General features: G+C 48.4%; 1 protein-coding gene across 2 annotated transcripts in view; it reads right to left on the minus strand.

Annotated features, from left to right (window-relative positions):
- Positions 1–22,406, minus strand: part of LOC140398391 (leucine-rich repeat-containing protein 37A-like) — a 356,270-nt gene that overhangs the window by 265,138 nt on the left and 68,726 nt on the right. For both annotated transcript variants that reach the window (XM_072487029.1, XM_072487028.1), the window contains exon 2: positions 16,699–16,770. In XM_072487029.1, the coding sequence (XP_072343130.1) occupies positions 16,699–16,770 (72 nt within the window). The remainder of the gene's footprint in view (positions 1–16,698; positions 16,771–22,406) is intronic.

Consider the following 22,406-nt stretch of genomic DNA (forward strand, 5'->3'; position numbering starts at 1 on the left):
GGTCCGCCTTGCGGATGGGGAGCAGGTGGTAGGCAGATTTCAGGTCCACTGTAGAAAAGACCCGGTACTGTGTAATCTGATTGACCATATCAGATATGCGTGGGAGGGGGTACACGTCGAGCTGCATGTACCAATTGATGGTCTGACTGTAGTCAATGACCATCCTGTGTTTCTCCCCAGTCTTTACTACTACCACTTGGGCTCTCTAGGGGCTGTTGCTGGCCTCAATGATACCTTCCCGCAGCAGCCGCTGGACCTCCGACCTGATGAAGGTCCTGTCCTGGGCATTATACCGTCTGCTCCTGGTGTCGACGGGTTTGCAATCCGGGGTGAGGTTTGCAAACAGGGAAGGTGGGTCGACCTTAAGGGACGTGAGGCCGCATATGGTGAGGGGTGGTAGGGGTCCGCCGAATTTTAGAGTTAGGCTTTGGAGGTTGCACTGGAAGTCCAGGCCGAGTAACAGTGCAGCGCAGAGGTTGGGGAGGATGTAGAGCCGGAAGTTGCTGAACTCTACGCCCTGGATGGTGAGGGTGTCAATACAGTACCCCCGGATTTCCACTGAGTGGGTTCCGGAAGCCAGGGAGATTCTTTAGGTAACGGGGTGTACCGCGAGGGAGCAGCGTCTTGCCGTAGAGGGGTGGATGAAGCTTTCCGTGCTCTTGGAGTCAAGAAGGCAGGATGTGTTGTGTCCATCGACTTTAACCGTCGTCGTCGCGGTTGCGAGGTTGTGCGGCTAGGACTGGTCGAGCGTGATGGAGGCGAGCTGCGGCTGGTGTTGGTAGGCCCTGGGCTGGTCGGCGGCGGTGGCAGGTGATGAGTGGCCAGATGAGGTGCCCAACGTGCCGGGGTCTTGAGGCGCCGTCCAAAATGTCGCCGAAGATGGCGGCGCCCATGAGGCTCACATGGCAGGCGGCGTTAAAGATTGCGGCACCTACGGGCCGCACGTGGTCTGATGGGAGGAAGATGGCGGCGCCCACGGGCCGCACGTGGGCTGCGGGGACGTGAATGGCAGCGCCCACGGTCGCACGAGGGGGGTGCAGAAATAATGGGCCTGGATGCAGTGGCGATTGACGGGGCCTGGCACACCGCGGCGAAATGTCGCTTCTACCCGCAGGACTTGCAGATTGCGCTCTGCATTGGGCAGCACTGCCGTGGGTGCTTTGTCTTCCCGCAGAAATAGCATTTGGGCCCCCCGGGGTTGGCTGGCTGCCCCACAGCGCAGGCTTGGGGTTGGCTGGGGGCGACCGCTGGTGGGGCCCTCGATGTCCATGAGGGTGCCGTGCGGTCGGGGGCGTACGACTGTATGTTACGGGAGGCAACAGTCAGTGAGTTTGCGAGCTGCCTGGTTGCCGCAAGGTTGAGGGTACCCCCTTCTAATAGGCGCTGGTGGATCTACGCTGAGCCCATGCCCGTAACAAAAGCGTCCCTGATTAAAAGTTCAGTATGTTCGACTGCCGAAACTGCCTGGCAATCACAGTTCCTCGCCAGGATGTGCAGTGCACACCAGAAATCGTCTAACGACTCACAAGGGAGTTGCTGTCTCGTGGACAGGAGGTGCCTGGCGTACAGTTTGTTGATTGGGCGAACATAATGTACCTTCAGGAGCTCCATTGCTTCCGTGTAAGTAGGCGCATCCCGGATAAGAGGAAAAATATCGGAGCTCACCCGTGAGTAAAGGACCTGGAGTTTCTGTTCTTCCGAGGGTTGGTCCGTCGCGGATCGGATGTAGCTCTCGAAACAAGCAAGCCAGTGGTCGAAGGCCGATGCAGCGTTAGCTGCTTGCGGGTGCAGCTGTAGGCAATCAAGCTTGATGCGTAGTTCCATCGCCGTAATATCTCTGCTTAATAAATTGATGCACTATCAATTACGACGAGATGAGAGCAGAGCGTAATCGAGGCTTCATTAAGCAGAGATGTGTTGCCTCCTGCAGCTGCTACCAGAAATGGTAGCAGCTCGGTGTGCACACACATTTATACTCCGCCTACTGGGCGGAACCAGCTGGCAGGGATCTACCCCCGTACCTGTAGTACAGGAGCCTTACCGTATTACCTCTAATACAAGTATTATACAAACAGTGGTGACTACCACATTATGGTCCCTTAAAAAGGAAAGTGCAGGGCAAACAAATCCGGAGCTCCCTGGATGAAAAAGGAGATAGATATTAAGATAAGGATGAAAAGGTGTGCATGGTGTCAGGTAGAAAATACAGTTGAGAATTTAAAGGAAGACAAAATGACAGCAGGGAGATGTAAAACCATGTTAGAGAAACAAAGAGGGATTAATGAGAAAAGGCTGGTAGCCAACACAAAGGGAATCCCAAAGTCAACTATAGGCATATAAATAGTAAAAGTATGGTAAAAGGAGGACTAGAACCGATTACATGGAAACATGTAAAATAGAAGCAGGAGGAGGCCATTCGGCCCTTCAAGCCTGCTCCGCCGTTCATTATGATCTTGGCTGATCATGAAGTTCAATACCCTGATCCTGCCCCCCCCCCCCCCATCCCATATCCCCTTAGCCCCAAGAGCTATATCTAATTCTAATTAGGGACTAAAAAGAAATTTACACATGAAAGCTGGGTGCATGGCTGAGGTATTAAATGAATACTTTGCAACTATTACAAGGGTGGTACCCAGGCCACGGCAACATACAAGGAAGCTCTGTCCCTAGCTGTTGGATCCAGACAGAGTGACCACAAGGAAGTGATGAAGGTAACAAAAAGGTTTAATTACACAGCACTACTATCTACAACTCCACTCCCCCGAAGGGTCTCCTTCCCTGACCACGATCCGGGATTTTTATATCCACTGGACTTCCCTTATTAAGGGGAAGCACCACGCCGCCCCTCCTCCTCCCCCCCCCCCCCCCCAAAAAAACCCCACATCGGGGAAGCTCATATTCGTCCAAGGTCACTGGGAATCTCACAGTCCACACCCCGTGACTCTCGTGAAGGTTACAACGCTGCTCTCGTGCCCCCACCCGACCCCTGGCAAGTCCGGAACAGCGTCCGCTGTAATGGGCTGTCGGACAGGATCTCGGGTCCTCTTTGCCCTAGCTCAGGCGTTGTCTGTGCAGGTTCCGGTGGCGTGTAGTGCAAGTTAGATTGTCGTTTGTGAATTGAGTGCCTAAGCAGTACCGCCTCTGGCGGATCAGTATCCGTGCCCTGTTTCACAGCAGCCACAGGCATTTGAGTCTCCATATCGGAGTCGGACTCGGAGACTTCTGCATCCAGAATCTCAGCTTCCTGGGGGTCTTGGACCTGTGGTGGCGACACTGGTGCCAGCGGCGGTGGAGACGGCAACAAGGGTGCCAGCTCATCCGGACGAAGGTCGGCCAATGCCAGGATGTAGCTGCAGAGGTGATCTACATGCCTTATCCGCTCCCAACCCTGCATCCATACTATATACAACGCCAGTCCCTTCTGCTTAAGCACAATGCCGGGGACCTACATTATTCCGTCAGCGAAATTTCGGACATGGACCTCGTCGCTGGGCAAAAAATGCCGTAGGGGCGCATTCCTGCCAGTGTCCAATTCTGATTGCACCCTGTTTGCTGCGGATCTTCCCGCCAATGTCTAGCAAAATAAGGCTCAGGCGTGTGCGGTGGCACTGCCCCATTAGTAGCTCTGATGGCGCCACCCCCGTGGTGGCCTGCAGTGTAGTCCTGTAGCAGAAGAGGAAACGGGCCAGACACATCTCCAGGGAACCTGTCATCTGCTTCCACATCCCCCGCTTGAACGTCTGGACTGCCCGCTCAGCCAGACTGTTCGATGCTATGTGGTGGACGTGGTGAATCCCATTGGTCTGCAAGAAAGCCCCAAATTCTATGCTGGTGAATGGTGTGCTGTTGTCCGAGACAAGGACCTCTAGTATGCCATGCGTACTAAAGAACTGACGGAGTCGCTGAATTGTGGTCTTGGAGGTCATTGAGAACATTCGGTGAACGTCCATCAATTCCGTGTGGGCGTCGACCAGGATCAGGAACATCGAACCCTGGAAAGGGCCGGCAAAACGATGTGTAGCTGAGACCAAGGGCGCACTGACTATTCCCAAGGGTGGAGGTGTGCTGCCAGCAGAAGCTTCAGGTGTTCCTGGCACAAACTGCACTATTGGCCGATCTTTCCGATGTCGGTATTGATGCCAGGCCACCACATGTAACTGCATTTTCATTTTAGATACTCCAGATTGACCATAATGGAGATCACTCAAAATTGGGCCACACCCCTTTGCAGAGACCAATAGGGACATAACGTCCTCTATACGAGATCCGCGACTTTCGTCGTGAAGGCTATAAGGCGCAGTGTTGGTCTCCGTACAAAATGATGTGCTAGACACAGGCTAGATGGGGATCTGTCTGGGCCCAGCCGCAGACACAGTGATGAGTAATGTGTCCATAAAATGTAGAGCCACGATGACCTCGTCGTCGCAAGCAGGAGTCGGTGGCCTGTTCCAACAAATACTCACAAGCCACCAACAGAAATCCCAACGTTAAATCCGGGAGAGATCGTTCTGTCCACTTTGAATAGTCCCAGCAAGGGTTTGTGATCTGTTAATATCATAAAAACGTGCCCGTGGACGTACAGATTAACCTTTTCACTACAAACACCACAGCCAAGCCTCCCTTTTCGATCTGGGAGTAATTTCACTCAGCAGCGGTGAGAGTCCAAGAAGTGAACGTTCCGTGCCGTCGTCCATTCGGTGAGCCAAAACCACTCCGATGCCATAAGGTGATGCGTCGCAGGTGACTATCAGTGACTTGGTGAGGTTGAAATGGGTCAGCAGCCATGAAGACGAGAGTTGCCTCTTTACCACAGCAAAAGCCGTCGGTTGCGGTGGACCCCATGAAAATACCTGCCCCTCCTTCAGCAACTGGTGTAAGGGGAACAACAGGCTCGCGAGGTTCGGGATCAATTTCTTGTGGTAGTTTCTAAGTCCGATGAATGAATGGAGTTCCATGGGCCAGTTGGAACAGGGGCCTGCTGAATAGCCCACACTTGTCTTCAACTGGGTGAAGGCCGTTTCGGTCCACACGGTGATCGAGGTACATAACCTCCCAGGCATGGAAGAAGCACTTCTCCCTAATGGTTCTAACCCTGGAAGCTAAGAAACTGTATAGCACCTCATTGAGGGTCCTCAGATGTTCCTGGTTCGACATCCCCATTATCAGTATGTCGTCAAGGTAAGCCACAATGTGCGGTAAACATCGATGTTTTCCATTACGCGCTGGAATATTGCGCAGGTTGATGGTACCCCAAAGGGCAATGTCGTATTTATACAAGTCCCGGTGTGTATTTACCATTACGTACTTCCTGGATCGCAGGTCCAAGACCAACTGAAGGTAAGTTGGCTCATGTTGAGTTTCATGAATGACCTCCGATGAGCTTTGCTCTATTTGCGGTACTGTGTAACGTTTAAAACGGGAAACCCAGTTCACCATCATTTTAGAATCCTCGTAAAGGCATGCTTTAGCATGTTTTAGCATGGGCACGACCGGTGTTGCCAATTCCGCAAATTGTATGGGGCGGATGATGCCCAAACTCTCCAGACGGTCGAGCTCAGCATCCACCTTTGGCCCCAGTGCATATGGAACTAGGCGTACATGGAAATAACGCGGCTGTGTAGATGGAATCACACTGATCTTCACCTTGGCCCCCGGATGGTTCCCAGTCCCTTTTGGAAAACCTCGGGGATCTTTGCTAGTATGGCATATCGCCCATCCGGTCACATTTGGAAAACCCGCTGCCAGTCGAGACGTTGACGTTTCAGCCAATCTCGATCCAGTAAACTGGGGCCATCACCTCATGCCACACCCAGGTCGGAGGCAGGAATCATAGGACTCCAAAGGTGTCGCTCAACGGGTGGTTGTGCGCCCTAGACTGAGAACCTCCATGGCCAACTCCTGTATGCCTTGTTCTGCGCACTTGCGGGACAGAACAATTTTAATTGCCCTCTTCAGGTCCAATCGTGATTTGGCTACTAGTTTCCCCTGCATTGCCGCGTTGCAGATCCCTCAAACCACTCTGTCTTGCAACGTCTCATACTGTGATGTTCCGAAGTCACAGAACTCTGCCAGCTTCCTTAGACAGGCCATCCTTTCCATATTCACATAGGCTTTGCTATTTAACTATAAATAATATCAAATCAAAGAAGTGTGTTAAATAAAGACAACATGCATGACTAAGTGAATTATGATTGCATGCTCTGGCTGATCGTACTCCACACTTTGAACCTGTTTCACTCAAGACTACATTTAGTTTTCACACTCTATGTGTATTTTCCAGTAGTTCTCAACGTGTAATCCGGAGTCCACTAAGATCGATGGGGTCCTCCGAGGAGGTCCAGGACACAAGAGCCTTAGTCCAAATGACTAGGCAATGCAGTCTAAAGCAAGCAGATGAGCAGCAGCTGGGGGGGGGGGGGGGTGCTCCTGGTCTCCCTGTGCTCCTGCTCTGTCTGGAGTCCAGCTTCCCTCAGTTCCTGTCGTCTCCTGCCCACTCTGTGCCCCTGCCAGACTCTATGGTAAGAAGTAGACACATCCATATAACTCTGTGTTCTTCCAAATTCGCGGGTCGCGGGTGGGTGTCGGGAGGGTCGCGGACCATCCTTCGCGGCGCTCCCAATCGGTCGAATCAGCCGCAGCAATAATGCCGGCTGCAAGTGGCCTTCAAAATGGCTGCGAACATATTTTTAAAAATCGGCCGCATTGTGCATGCGCGCCCGATCATCGGTGCGCAATGCGGCCAATTTTTAAAAATATGTTTGCGGCCATTTTGAAGGCCGCTTGCAGCCTGCATTATTAAAAGACGGCTGCTGCAGAGACACAGATTTTTTTAACGTAATCTATCTAATCTTTCTGCCTAAAGGGAGGCAGAGGGCAGGTCATGCCCCCAGAACGTCGACTTCACATGCTTTGGGCACAATTGCGATTCCTCCATTTTGTTAGCAGCAAACAAGCAACAGGACAGTAAATTTTAAATGGATCGTTTTGTTATAAGGAAGAGAGGACCAGAGACACAAACAGGCCAGGATCTCACAACTAAACCTGCTGAAGAGAGTGGTTCAGGAGAATCCACAGCAGGACAAAGCAGTGTTGGTGTGAGCTGTTCAGAAGAGTCCACAGCAGGACAAAGCAGTGTTGGTGTGAGCTGTTCAGGAGGGTCCACACCAGGACAAAGCAGTGCTGGTGTGAGCTCCAGGGCCTCTTGTGAACAGCCCATTAAGAAGAAACTGAAATCAGGCACAAAGCAGTATAAAGACGATTTTTTAAGGTATGGATTTATTAATTGTGCCAATGCAAATCAGGATGCAAGGCACATGTGCGTTATATGCAGGGAAGTGCTGGCAAATGAAAGTTTAAATCCCTCAAAACTTCAAAGGCATTTGAAGATTAAGCATGGCGAGTTCAAGGACAAACCTCTTGATTTTTTTCAAAGGATGCAACGAGAACTTAAATCGTCGGCTGAAGTCCTCAGCTAAAATGTTACATTGAACGACAAAGTACAATTAGCCTCTTACATGATAGCTTACCGTGTAGCTAAAGACAAAATGCCCCACACTATAGATGAGAGATTAATTCTCCCTGCAGCATTAGATATAGTTCTACGGTCATAGATGAGAGGTTCGTTGAAAAAGTGAAATGCATCCCACTTAGTGATAGCATAGTGGCTCTCCAAATTACTGATATTGCTGAGAATTTAGAAGCCCAGCTTATTTCTCATTTAAAATCAGCGCAGGCATTCTCAATACAACTGGATGAAAGTACAGACATTTCAGATTGTGCAACCTTGCTAGTATACGTTAGGTATGTTTGGCACAATGAATTTGTTGAAGATTTGCTGTGCTACCTGACTTTAGCAACCCACACGACTGGCGCAGAAATTTTGTAAGTTTTGAATAGTTTTGTGGTTGGAAAGTGCGGGCTCGACTGGGGTAATTGCAGAGGAATCACAAGTGATGGAACAGCCAACATGACTGGGAAAAACAGCAGAGTTATAGTAAGGATTAAGAAGGCAGCTGGTCAGGAAATTGTTTGGAATCATTGTTTTATTCACCATGAGGCACTGGCATCGAAAGGAATTCCATCCAATCTTGAAGTGGTGTTGAAAGGAATAGTGAAAGTTGTGAATTTCATTAAACACAGCCCACTCAATACCTGACGTTTTGACACTCTGTGTTCCGATATGGGGGCTGAGCACACACATTTATTGTTCCACACAGAAGTACGTTGGCTGTCAAAGGTTCGGGTGCTACTCACTAAGGTACGAAATCCACGCTTTCCTCCTCGAGAAATTGCCCCCTCTGGCTGATTCGTTTGCTGATGAAACTTGGATGCTAGCAATGTCGAACCTTGCAGACATCAATTCAATTCTCAATGAACTGAACCTCAAATTGCAAGGGAAGGATGATGATTGCTTTCGGCACTCTGAAGAAATCGAAGCTTTCCAAAAGATAATGAAAGTTTGGCAATTGCGAGTGCGAAGCCAAAACTACTAGATGTTTCCCACACTGCTACGACACATTGAAGCAAACAGCATTAGTAAGGAAACTGTAAATGGATTGGCAAGCCTTATTGAGTTGCATCTGGCTGCCCTGATCGACAATTTTGGTTGCTACTTTCCAGAGGAGAAGTTTAAGATTCTGAGAGAGAGGAGGTGGGTGAAAAATCCCTTTTGAGTTTGAGACCCTAGAATCAGTTCTTAACTTGTAGCTGCCTCCAAAAGAAGAAATTAAGCTTATGCGTCTCAGCTGTGAGAGCATATTAAAAACACGGCACAAGTCAATGAGGCTGTCAGCATTCTGGAGTAGCATCTCTGAGGAGTATCCGGAGCTGAGTAAAACAGGCATTTTGTTGCTCTTGCCCTTCACAACGACCTACATGTGCGAGGTTGGATTTTCCATCCTCACAAAGATGAAGACGCCACAAAGAAACCGGCTTAATCCTTCACCCGATGTGCGCATAGCCCTCTCTTCCTGGGAACCTGATTGGAGTGAGATCCTGAGGACCAAGCAGGCTAACCTCTCGCATTAACGGTAAGAGAAAAAGGTGGGTTGCAAAGGTCGGCCGGCGTGGGTCGCGAGGGTCGGCCGGCGTGGGTCGCGAAGGTCGGCCGGTTGGTAAAAATGGTACCCGGAAAAAAAGTTTGAAGAACACTGATATAACTGATATCAGTAAGTAAATACATGTTTTCTTAAAAGCATTATGAGGATGCTGCAAATGCATACTTTCGTATTTTGAGTATTATATAAATTTATCATTTAGGTGATGGGTGGATATGATTGGTAATCATTTGAAAAGTATCTTCAACTAAAAAGGTTTGAGAACCACTTGAGTGATCACATATTGGCAGCTGTTCACATATGGTCGAAAGAAAAATGTTGTTCCTTCTCACTGGCTCAACTAAACAACTTAACTGCCCTAATTTACTAAATTATATATCAGCAAAGATCTGATCAAAATCGATTAGATGCAATCATTTCAGGTGTGCCAAGTTCTATAAATGTATAATATAATAAACTGACAAAGTTATAGGTCTTAAAACAACTTCAGTCAACAATTCAGGAAGTTATTTTTTAATTCCATTCAACGGACATAAGCTGTTTTCTCATTCTTTTCATTATATCCTGCTAACCAGCAAATTTATAACACAATGAACATGAAAAAAAATCTTAAACGTTCCTTTATTAAAGTGAGGGGAGTCAGACGAGTAAACAAAAGAAGACGATTTTTAATAAGAACGTCCTATTTACAAGGGCCCGGTTAAACCTCACCAGATCCTCTCTCTGTGTCGGTCGGTTCCTATCTGGCCAACCTTTTTGCAACATGGTTATCAGTCTCGTAGTTAGAGGGGGAGCTCATACGCCTCAAGTCACACAGGGAAAACAATCAAATCTACTCCCTGTGTCCAGTACATTTCATTACACCTTCGCCTCAAAGTCTAAAGACCCCCCAAAGGGAACAATGAGGATGGTGAAGACGAGGAATAGACGAAGAAGAAGTTAAAAACACTGATGATGAGGAAGGAATAGAAGAAACCAGCGGAGTCCAGGTGGGTGGCAGATGACGCAGACGCTTTGGCTTCAGCACATCGTTGCCTAGCAGTGGCACTGGATCAGCCGGGATATACCGAGCCGGAGAACGATGCTTATGGCTGGAGAGTCTGGGCGGGGAATCCCCCGAAGGCGGCTGAATGAGGACATCCGAATCTGAGACCCCAGAGGTTTGTGTCTGCATATCAGAATCAGGCGACCAGACATCAGGCATTTCAGTATCACAAGAAAAAGATGATGGAGCCGAATGCACAGACTGCGGAACCAGAGCATCCGGCAGGAATGAGGTGGAGTTCCCCCGAGGAGCCTCCCTGCTGGCGGACAGGACCAGGGAGGAGTTCCCCCAAGGAGGCTCCCGAGTGTCGAACCACCAGGTATGGAGGTGATCTATGTGGCGTTTCATGCGCTGACCTCGAACATGGACCTGGTATGATAAGGGACCAGTTTGATGAATGACGAATGACGACGCCTGCAGGCCAGTGAGGGCCTTAACTGAAGTTATGGGTGTGGACTGCCTCATCCGGTGCGAAGCGTCCTAGAAGACAACACTTCATCGAGCAAGGCCCTTGTAAATCTTGTGTGCGGTGTACTTTTGTGCCAATGTTGCGGAGCAACAAATTCAACTGAGCCCGGAGTCGACAACCCATCAACATTTTGGCCTGGGCCACCCTAGTCACTAGAGGTGTAGTTCTAAATGAGAACAGAAAACGTCCCAGCCTGGTATCCATCAAACCTGTGGTTGTTTCTTCAGGCCTCGCTTCACCGTCTGTGTGGTGCGCTCCCATCAAGATGAGAAACATGGACCCTAACAATGGTCCAGCAAAACCCGCGTGATCGCGAGTCCAGGGACGTCCAGGACACTCCCACGGATGCAGAGGCTCCGCTGCCAGAAGCTTTTGGTGGTCTTGACAAACAGGGCAGAGCTGGGCTACCACCTCAAGGTCCGCGTCGATTCCCATCCACCAGATGTAACTCCTGGCCTGTATTTTTATCTTGAAGTCAACCAAATTTACTGCGTGAAGGTCATTCAGAACCAAAGCTTGCCGTTTCGCAGGGATAACGACTCTCTCATTCCCTACAGGAGGATACCGTACTTGACGTTCAGCTCCGGTATTTTGGTAGAAAAAGCCTTTAACTCCACTGGAAGCTATGGTCGTGGTCCATCACACAAAACCAAATGTTGCACCTTGACCAGCCACATCCACGCGTGGATGCAGGCAGCCGTCACGAGCAGAGTATCCATGAAATTTAGGACCGCAACAGTTTAGTCAGCTGTGGTCAGATCCAGCGAAACCTCAGGCAGGGGAAGATGACTCAAAGCGTCCGCAATCGCTATTAGCATTAATGGGTGGTGTTTGAAAGAATACTGGTACGCAGCCAAAAGCAGAGCCCACCTCTGGATCCATGATGACGCGACAGTGGCACTGAACAGTAATTATGAAAAGATGGCTGCCATAAACGTACTGATGAAGACGTTTGACTCCGAACACGGCAGCCAAGTCCTCTTTCTCTAAGTGCGCCTAGAGGCCTTCGGACGTTCCTGGCTGTCACCCATACAATGGGAGAGGAAGATGCCGATGCACTATGGCGATGTGTCACATGTCAGATATAGGGGCTTGGTTGCATCAAAATACGTCAGTACTCTTGAAGAAAGCAATATCCGCTTCGCCAAACGGAAAGAACCTCAAGTTCGTCACCCAAAACCCAGGACCGGCATTTCTGCATGAGAAAGCGAAGGGAGGTCAGGACTGTCGCTAAATTCGGAATAAAAAAGCCGTAATAATTGGTCAGCCTAAGAAAGTGCAAAGCTCTGTAGCATCACATAGCGCAGGGGCCATCTTGATCGCCTGTACTTTGTCGACTACTGGGTGCAGGCCATCCCGGTCGATCCGGTAGTCCAAATACACCACCTCTTTAGCATTGAAAATGCTCTTCGCCTTATTCAGGCAGACCGCATATTCTGAAAATCTCTATTGTACTGATTCAAGGTTTTGCAGGTGCTCAGCTTCCGTGGTCCCCATGATCAACACATCATGGAGATAGACGGCAACTCGCGGTGTCCAGTTAATATCCCTTCCATGACTCATTGAAACAGGGCACATGCCAAGGAGGCGCCGAATGGAAGTCGGGTGTACTCGAATAATCCTTTATGAGTATTAATAGTAACATATTTACTTAAGGTCTTGTCTAGTTTAAGGTGTAACTAAGCATTGCTCATATCTAACGCGGTGAATACAGAACCACCTGCCAGCGTGGCGTAGAGACCTCCAATTCGAGTTAGTGCGTATCAGTCTAAACATAAAGCCGTATTGAAAATTATTTCGTAATCATCGCAAAGGCGGACAGTCCAACCTGGATTCATCATCGGAACCACTGGCGCCGATCATTTGACGAAATGAACCGGCCAAATTATAGCAAGGTTCTCCAATCGATGCAGTTCTGCTTCGATCTTACCTACAATAGCATAAGGGACCAGTCGAGCACGGAAAAAACAGGGCTGGGCCTGCAGATCCACTTGTATTTTTGTCATGGCTCCCTTGATTTTCCCAAGGCCGGGCTGAAAACATCGGGGAATTTCCCCAGTACCATCTATAAGCCCCCTGTCTCCACCTGGAGGGCATGTTGCTGGAGGGGAGGAAGGCCTAAGTGGTGGCCTTTGCCTCTCTGATTGCCCGGCACAGTATTTTGTTCGATTGGCGGTCGACAAACGGCGCCGGGGGTGGCGGCCTGTCTAGGGGGCCTGTATGACTTCCTCCAGTTGGAAAAGATTACGTTTGAATTGGGGGGATCAGGGGAGGGCTTTGAGACTGTTCACGACCATGTTTGAGGAATTGTTCGTCACGGGGGGGGAGGGGGTGAAAAAGAGGAAAACATTTTGTACAAACTATAAAATTGTGAGTTGGGGAGAACATTCCCTGGATTATTTACGTTTTTATACTTTTGAAGAAAAAGAAAGACTGCCAAGGTCATGCATAAATATTAAGGGTGTGAAGGCTAGTGGTTTGAAATGTTGATAAACAGGTTGTGAGAGGAACTAGAACACAGAACATAGAACATACAGTGCAGGAGGAGGCCATTCGGCCGATCGAGTCTGCACCGATCCACTTAAGCTCTCACTTCCATCCTATCCCTGTAACCCAATAACCCTTCCTAACCTTTTTGGTCACTAAGGGCAATTTATCATGGCCAATCCACCTAACCTGCACGTCTTTGGACTGTGGGAGGAAACCAGAGCACCCGGAGGAAACCCACGCAGACACGGAGAGAATGTGCAAACTCCGCACAGACGGTGACCCAGCGGGGAATCGAACCTGGGACCCTGCGCTTTGAAGCCACAGTGCTATCCACTTGTGCTACCGTGCTGCACTGAAATAAGAATTTACGTAAGGCAAAGAAAGGCCTTTCAAAAGGGAACAATATATAATTGGAAGATTGTAAATAGATGAGGCAAGATAATGTAAGTTTACTTTTAAAAATATAGTAGCCATAAAGTAAAAATATAGGGCTGATCAATTCTGGGAAAAGCAAACTTCGAAAAGATTGTAGAAGACAACAGAGGGTAAATCAAAGGGAAAAACAGATTTAGGAAAACAATGAAGACTGTGTTTCTGATGGCTGGTAAGATTTCAAAGAAGAGATTGTGGCCCACGCCAGACCTGTGAGGAGCAATTTTCTGTCACTTTCAGAGAACCCATGGGCAGCAGGGCATTGTGTGGTAAAGTTACTAGAATTTTCTAGGTTAGAAAATTTCAAAGACTGTTGGCATCAAAAGGGTTAATTAGCTGTGAGTTTATTTTGATAAATATTTAATTTTAATATAAAATCATCACAATTGGTCACTGACTTCAATAAACTTCCTCATGCTACACAAATTGCAAAACCGTTTTGGCAACTGTTTCAAGTTTTCCATTAGGATTTGGGCAGCTCGGCATTTAACACCTGCCTTGCCAATATGGTGTCGGAACACCCACAAGGCTGTTAGGGAGGGAGATTGAGGATTTTAACCCAGCGAAAATGAAGGAACAGCGATATATTTCCAAGTCAGGATGCTGAGTAGCATCAGAGGTCATTGGGGTGGGGGGGGGGGGGGGGGGGGGGGGGGGGGGAATTTGAAAGCGAGACTGATAATTCACCAAGTATATTGTAACTTCCAACTTGTGAGACTACAATCAAACCAAATTTAAATTTGGTATATGGTTGTAACCTTAAGCCCAAAGGGTGACTAAGAATTAAGATAAGTGGAACTACATCTCAGGAACATAATGTTCACAAATAATGAAATGAAATGAAAATCGCTTATTGTCACAAGTAGGCTTTAAATGAAGTTACTGTGAAAAGCCCCTAGTCGCCACATTCCGGCACCTGTTCGGGGAGGCTGTTACAGAAACTGAACCGTGCTGCTGGCCTGCCTTGGTCTGCTTTCAAAGCCAGCAATTTAGCCCTGTGCTAAACAGCCCCTACATTACATAATGATGTAAATTGCACCTTTTTAACTATATACAATATTATCACACTTATAAATGCCTGTTTTCACAACCTCCACTCTCCAGTTTCTCACAGAGCAGCACCCACTACTCACTCTAGCATTGTTGGACTCGGTCCATTTGTATCTGTCAGCGCTTTAGTGGCCACAGAGGACTCCAAAATAAGAGGCATAAAGATAGAAATTTTATTACAAAGGCTGTAATGAGCTCCTGACCTCATTACAGCCTTGGTTCAAACATCGGCAAAAGAGTTAAATGCCAGAGGTAAGGTGAGAGTGATTGCCCTTGACATCAAGGCAGCATTTGACAGAGTATGGCATCAAGAACCCCTAGCTAAACTGGAGTCAATAGGAATCAGGGGGAAAACTCTCCACTAGTTGGAGTCATACCTGGCACAAAGGAAGATGGTTGTGGTGGTTGGAGATCAATCATCTTAGCTCCAGGATATCCCTGCAGGCGTTCCTCAGGGTAGTGTCCTCAGCCCAACCATCTTCAGCTGTTTCATCAATGATCTCCCTTCCATCATAAGGTCAGAAGAGGGGATGTTTGCGGATGACTGCACAATGATCAGCACCATTCTCGACTCCTCAAATAATGAAGCAGTCCATTTCCAAATGCAGTAAGACCCAACAAAATCCAGGCTTGGGCTGACAAGTGGCAAGTTACATTTGGGCCACACAAGTGTTAGGCAATGACCATCTCCTACAAGAGAGGATCTAACTATTGCCCCATGACATTCAATGGCATTACGATCGCTGAATCCCCCACAATCAACATCCTGGGGGTTACTATTGATCAGGAACTGAACTGGACTAGCCATATCAATACTGTGGCTACCAGGACAGGTCAAAGGCTAGGAATCCTACGGTGAATAACACACTTCCTGACCGCCCCCCTCCTCCTCTCCAACCCCCTCCAGCCCCCAAAGTCTGTCCACTATCTACAAGGCACAAGTCCGGATTGCAATGGGATACTCTTTACTTGCCTGAATGAGTGCAGCTCCAACAACACTCAAGAAGCTCGACACCATCCAGGATAAAGCAGCCCACTTGATTGCTCCTCCTTCCACAAATACCCAAACCCTCCATCACCGATGAACAGTGGCAGCCATATGTACCATCTACAAGATGCACTGCAGTAACTCACCAAAGTTCCTTCAACAGCACCTTCCAAACTCATGACCACTCTCTAGAAGGACAAGAGCAGCAGATACCTTGGAACCCCACCACCTGGAGATTCCCATCCAAGTAATTCACCACTCTTACTTGGAAAGATATTGCCGTTCCTTCACTGATGTTGGGGCAAAATCCTGGAACTCACTCCCAAATAGCACAGTGGGTGTATCTACAGCTCAAGGACTGCAATAGTTCAAGAAGGCAACTCACCACCACTTTCTGAAGGGCAACGAGGGATGGGCAATAAATGCTAGCCTAACCAGCAACTCCCACATCCCGTAAATGAATAATATATGTATAATACAGTACACTCCAGGTCCCAGCCAATACTACTCATGCTTGGCTCCCATCTGGGTTGACTTTTATGATACAGTCCCGTTACTCTGCTAATGGGCCCCCGCCCTTCAATGGGTAAGCTCGTATTCTTAGAGGTTCATGGGGAGGCTAATTAGACCATCCCGTAGGTCTCGTGCGGATTCTAACAAGCACTAAGCCCCAGGTTGCATTATCCTCAGACCTCAGCTCTGTCCTTTTTGTTTCCTCCGAGGTTCTAACCCACATCTCCCTTGCACTTCAAGACTGAAGCTCTCATTTCCTCCCATCCAAAGTTACTTTCATGAGACTGGAACTGCCAGATGGTTTACCCCACCTCACCTCACATTCAACCTAATAAATATTGCCTGCAATCTTGCCAGTTGAAGTAGAACTGTTGTGTTCTGAAAAGAGTCAACTACCTATCCAGGTAATACTTTTATAAATTCCTTCTCTACCTGCATTATTTGAGGTTAATAAGTATTAAACTGACAAATGCCCAACACAAGCCCATGAGAAGGAACCAATGTACCAGTTGGTTAAAAAGGGGCATAGTTTTTGACCACACATTTTGAACTCCGACTCATTCACCAATTCACAAACACTATAATTGCTTTATACAACTTGGTACGTCAGTGTTCAAAAGAGGGTGAACAGATATTAATAAAATAAGTGACTTACAAGCTTTCTGTCCATCTGTAGGGTAACCAATTGCTTTCTTGGATTGAAGTGATATCATTTTCACCTAATTCCCTTTGGGGAAAAAATTAAAATGTTAAACAGTCATTGACGCATTCATCAGAACCACTGTTTCATAACACTAATTGTAGCTGCTGATATTTTGTTATTAATCTTTCAAAGGATGTGGGCATCACGGACAAGACCAGCATTTAACATCTTTACTATACCTCCCTTGCCTTGACCACCTGTGTATTTTAATTTCCCCAGTTTCTATCTTTCACAGCCCGAAAGTGATGTTGAAAACCAAAACTTGATTTATAACTAATTCAAAATCATCTGCCATTTCTGCTGCCTGTCTAGCAGTCTTAACCCTTTCCTCTTCCACATGGGTTCTCATTACTGCAGGAAGTCGATCTTTAAATCCAAGAATACTTGTTTCCCTAAGAGCTCACACATTTGATCTATTTTTTATGCTCTTATCCACCTAGCAAAATTATTTTGTTTGATTCTTTCAAATTCTATATACGTCTGATCTGATTCTTTCCTTACTATTCTAAACTTTTGTCTGTAGGCTTCCAGCACTAGTTCATATCCACTTAAAATGGCTTTTCTCACCTCATCATAATCCCTCGATACCTTCTCTGACAATGAGACAAACACTTCGCTAGCTCCACCTGTTAATTTTGATTAAGCCAACAATACTCACATGGTTTTTGGCCACTTCAATTGTTTAGCTATTATGTCAAAAGGACAAAAATACTTTTGCGTCCTTCTCACATCAAACCTTGGCAGTGCTTGAACGTATTGAAGCATTTCCCCACTAGGATTTGGATTGGAAAGTGTTACTCCTCCTTCTTGATTTTTCTCAACTTCTACCTTCAACTCCAACCTTTTAAATTGATATTCTCTCTCCTTTTCTTCCCTTGCTCTCTTTCCATATCAAGTCTTTGCATTTCAATTTCCTTTCGAAAAGTTCTTTCTCCTTTGTGCTGCATTTATAATTGTTTCATTTGGAATTGAATTTTAGCTAATTCCAATGATTCTTGTCACAAACAAAGGTGTGTTTCTGGTATTCTTTCCAAATTTAAATGCTGAGCGATCGCTTCAATTATCTCTCCCTTCCACGCGACTGCAGATAAATTCAATTGCAACTTGACCACCAATTCCAAAAGTTTTGTTTTAACCACCTTTTGTAAATCACCCCGAGATATCTCTTTAATACCCAGGAAATTCGTAACTTCTGAAAGAGCCAAACTGACAAGAATATCAACACCTGAAAGCAACAGTTTGTCACACTCCATGGGCGAAGTTCTCCGAACCCCGCCGGGTCGGAGAATCGCCGGGGCTGGCATGAATTCCGCCCCCGCCGGTTGCCGAAGTCTCCGGCACCGGATATTCGGCGGGGGCGGGAATCGCGCTGCGCCGGTTGGCGGGCCCCCCCGCTCGATTCTCCGGCCCGAATGGGCCGAAGTCCGGCCGCTAAAATGCCTGTCCAGCCGGCGTAAATTAAACCACCTACCTTACTGGCAGGACAAGGCGGCGCGGGCGGGCTCCGGGGTCCTGGGGGGGGGCGGGGGGCGATCTGGCCCCGGGGGGTGCCCCCACGGTGGCCTGGCCCGCGATCGGGGCCCACCGATCCGCGGGCGGGCCTGTGCCGTGGGGGCACTCTTTCCCTTCCGCCTCCGCCACGGTCTCCACCATGGCGGAGGCAGAAGAGACTCCCTCCACTGCGCATGCGCGGGAATGCTGTCAGCAGCCGCTGATGCTCCCGCGCATGCGCCGCCCGGAGATGTCATTTCCGCGCCAGCTGGCGGGGCACCAAACGCCTTTTCCGCCAGCTGGCGGGGCGGAAATCCGTCCGGCGCCGACCTAGCCCCTCAATGTTGGGGCTCAGCCCCCAAAGATGCGGAGCATTCCGCACCTTTGGGGCGGCGCGATGCCTGTCTGATTTGCGCCGTTTTGGGCGCCAGTCGGCGGACATCGCGCCGTTTCCGGAGAATTTCGCCCCATGTCTTTAAATTCAATAATCCCAACTGACCAGCAGGAATCTTTTATGGTAAACAAACTTTAATTTAAGCACAGAATGTAGCCATGTAAAATGGCTGACTCCCGATTAGAATGGTCAAATCCCGATCTAAAATGGCGAACGGAAGAGGCTGATGGGAAAATCAGCCAACAGGACTCAAACGGACAGCTGCAGGTAAAACAGTGTATTCGCCTCTGGGGAAGTCAGTCCAGACCGATACCTGCAGCCATCAACATCACAACAACCCAGCCATCTGCATTTTAATCAGCCATCCCCGGGAACAATTGCTACAAATTAGCAACTCAAAGTCGACCCAGACCTTTCGGCGCCAGCAGGGGCTAACACAAAGAAAGGTAAACGACCACCCCCCGATCAAGGAATCGCTCCAGTATTGGAGCATATCGAACCAAGTGATTGGGATCAAGTCCAATCACTTGGAACCAGGTACAAGGTCCGCCCTGAGAGGCGGGAAGCCCCTGGGGACTATAAGAATAGGGGCCAAGTTCAACTCGACCCTTCTTTTCCTGCTCTTTTCCTGCTCGCAACCTTCGAGAACCTTCTACAAGAAACGGTAAGTTTTACTCCAGCGATCGCTACCAGTTAGGCACTCCTGACTATCGACTTGTACCAGCTTTTGAATCCCGCAGGCTCAGAACCAATTTCGAAAGACCATTTGTTTCCCTGACCTGGTGGGCCATTTCCAAAGTTAAGTATTGGCCTTCAGTGGTAGGTAGTAGTCTAGAAGTAGAATTATTGTATAAGTATTAATTGCTGTATATAATAAATGAGCGTTGATTTAACTCTTACTAAGCGGTGTGTTGCATTATTAATCATTACTTGGACTTGAACCACGTGGCGGTATCAGAAAGATACCTGGCGACTCATGAGCAAAGGTGACAGAATAAGAATAAGTAAACTAAGGCTAAAACGAGCAACATTTTGGCGACATCCTGACGGGACCCGATCAAGAAGTGGAAAACCACTCCGGGAGAACCCAAGAAATGTTGAATTAGAATCCAATTGGAAACAGAAAACCACAAGTGTTCAAGCAGTTCTGATTAATAGTCATAATTCAGAAGTGTGTGTATGCATGCGTAACTAACAGGACTATAAGGTAAAACTGATAGATTTTTGTTGCGTCAAAACTGTCGGAAGTCTGTATTTTCGTAAAATAGCGAAAGCCGTACCCGCATCTACGACACTGCCTTAGCCCCCTGTTCCAAATTTAAACGAAGCAAGCAGATAGGAAAGATGGCCATGCAGGCAATGCAGCGCCTCATGAACCCTGAGGAATTTGCGGTCGCAGCGACCAGCAGCAGTAGAGTGGGACAGTGTCCCATTTGGGAAGAGGAAATCCGGAAATATCTCAAGGGCAAAGGATGGCCCATGTGGAATGATTTCTGCGATAATAACAAATCAGGTCCCGGAAGTATAGGGCATATTTGGTGGGAGAACATGAGTGGGATACATAAAAAGAGCTTAGCGAAAGCTCGCAAGCCGATGGCAATCGTGTCCTGTATGGCACAATTGCGAGGCACAGAGGAGGTTGTCAAGATGCTCCGCAAAGAAATTGAGGGCATACATCGGATGAGCAAAGTCGATGTATGCGAGGTTGATAAAGAGAATTTAGAGTTAAGAAGGAAATTAGCAGCAAAGGATGAAGAGGTGGCTGACGCCAAACGGGGTCACCAGTCTTGTCTGGCGCATTTAAGCAGTTTCCAATCCCAGTACGAAAAGGCCTATCAGGACACGCAGCGTGCTGTCCTGGTAAGGAAAGAAACAGAAAAGCAGGTGGAGACGCTACAGAAACAATGTAGTGATCTCTAGGCAGCCTTGAGAGCGCTCCACACTGCCACCACAGAACAAAGACAGAGCACAATGGATCATGCAAAGTGCCGGAAGCAGATTGCAGACCTGCAGTCACTGCTTTCTGTTCAGAAAGGATTTCAGGAAACCTTTGGGGAAACGTTAGACCAGGAAGACGGCCCTGATTGGGAAGAGTTACAAGAAACAGCGCAGAGATATGTTCAGGGAACATGTGCGCAGGGAAAGCCCCAAAGGAGAAAAGCGCCCCAACCCCCCACACAGCAGGTAGTTGAGGCTCCAATGAACCCTGTAACCACCCACCGCACAGCCACATCAGATGAGGCGGAATTTCTATATTCCACCCCCCTAACAGTGACCCAATTACGGGACGCGTGTGCAAAGATCACACCGTTCCTCCCCGCCGCAGACCCCCACCATTTCTTTGCCCCCGTCAAACATCAGGCGAACATGTACGGCCTGGATGAGAGAGAGCATGTAAAGCTCATGGTTCTAAGTTTAGATCCATCGGTAGCAGCAGCCCTTCCAGACCCACAGAATGTAGGAGGAGGCACCCTTGCAGAAATGCATACGGCGATCCTGGATGCGATCGGGTATAACCGGGGTGACCCCGTAGATGGCCTCAATAAATGTAGGCAGAAGACGTCTGAGCACCCCACAGCATTCGCAGGACGCCTGTGGATTCAATTCGCAGCCGTTTTTGGAAACGTAGATTGTGCCCATTTGTCCCCAGACAATATGGCCAAATGGACCCGCACCCTTATATCCCATACCACAGATGCAGGACGGAATGCCTGTAATAGTTATGATCCCTCAGAAGAGGCCCATAACGAGAAGTGGGGAGTTAAAAGATTGTCCCGCGTTTGGGAGCAATCTGTTCAGAGTGAACCCACAGCTAAAAACACCGAAGAAAACCAAGCCGCTGCAGACATGCAGGCAGTAAAAGCAACACATCACAACCCCACCTGGGTATATGAGGGAAAGAACAGCCCCCCAACAAAGTCCCAAGAATGTTACAACTGCGGACACGTGGGACATTTCGCAAAAGAATGCAATGGCCCCAAAAAGCCACAGAAAGCCCAACAGACAGGCACTCTGACTAAGAAAAAGACAGAGCCCATCCAGAGCGTTAGCGCCCATTCGGATCAGACGGACTTGACCGGAAAGGACTGACGGTGTACGTGCTCCCCCAGTTGGGTCTGCGACACCCGTTGGGATAGGTCAGGACGACCCGTAGTCGCAGCGAAAATTCGGGCACAGCCTATCGAATTTCTTTGGGACACAGGAGGGTCGCGCACCACCATAAATTCCTCCACCCTATTTCAAAAAGACACGTGGCCCACTACAGCCACTATCACCCTCAGCGGCTTTACAGGCCACTCACAGCAGGGACACATCACAGCCCCTGTACCCATTCAAATTGGTAACATAACCACAAAACACCCCATAGTTTTAGTAGACCTGCCCCACACAGCAGAACACATTCTGGGAATCGACTTTATGAATTCCCACCACCTATCCTTCGATCCAGTCGGCCAGTGTGTCTGGAAGATGGCGAAATCCGCTAGAGCCCCCGCAACGCTCAACATAGGGAAGTACATGAACAAAATTAGCGCAGTAGGCTAATTCAACCCAACCACGCTTAGCACGGACAAGTAGGTTAGGGCAGTCCTGCAAAAGAACAGGGCAGCATTCGTGACCCACAAGCACGACTGTGGACGGATGACTGGCTCCATACAAGTAACAGGACCTGACCCTAGACCCCAGAAACAGTACGGATTCCCCCTAGAAGCAGAGGGAGAAATCCTAAAAGTTATCGAGAGCTTATTAGATAGAGCAGGGCGTACCTAGATCAGTA

Source organism: Scyliorhinus torazame, chromosome 21, assembly GCF_047496885.1.
Source record: "Scyliorhinus torazame isolate Kashiwa2021f chromosome 21, sScyTor2.1, whole genome shotgun sequence".
NCBI classification, from domain to species: domain Eukaryota; kingdom Metazoa; phylum Chordata; class Chondrichthyes; order Carcharhiniformes; family Scyliorhinidae; genus Scyliorhinus; species Scyliorhinus torazame.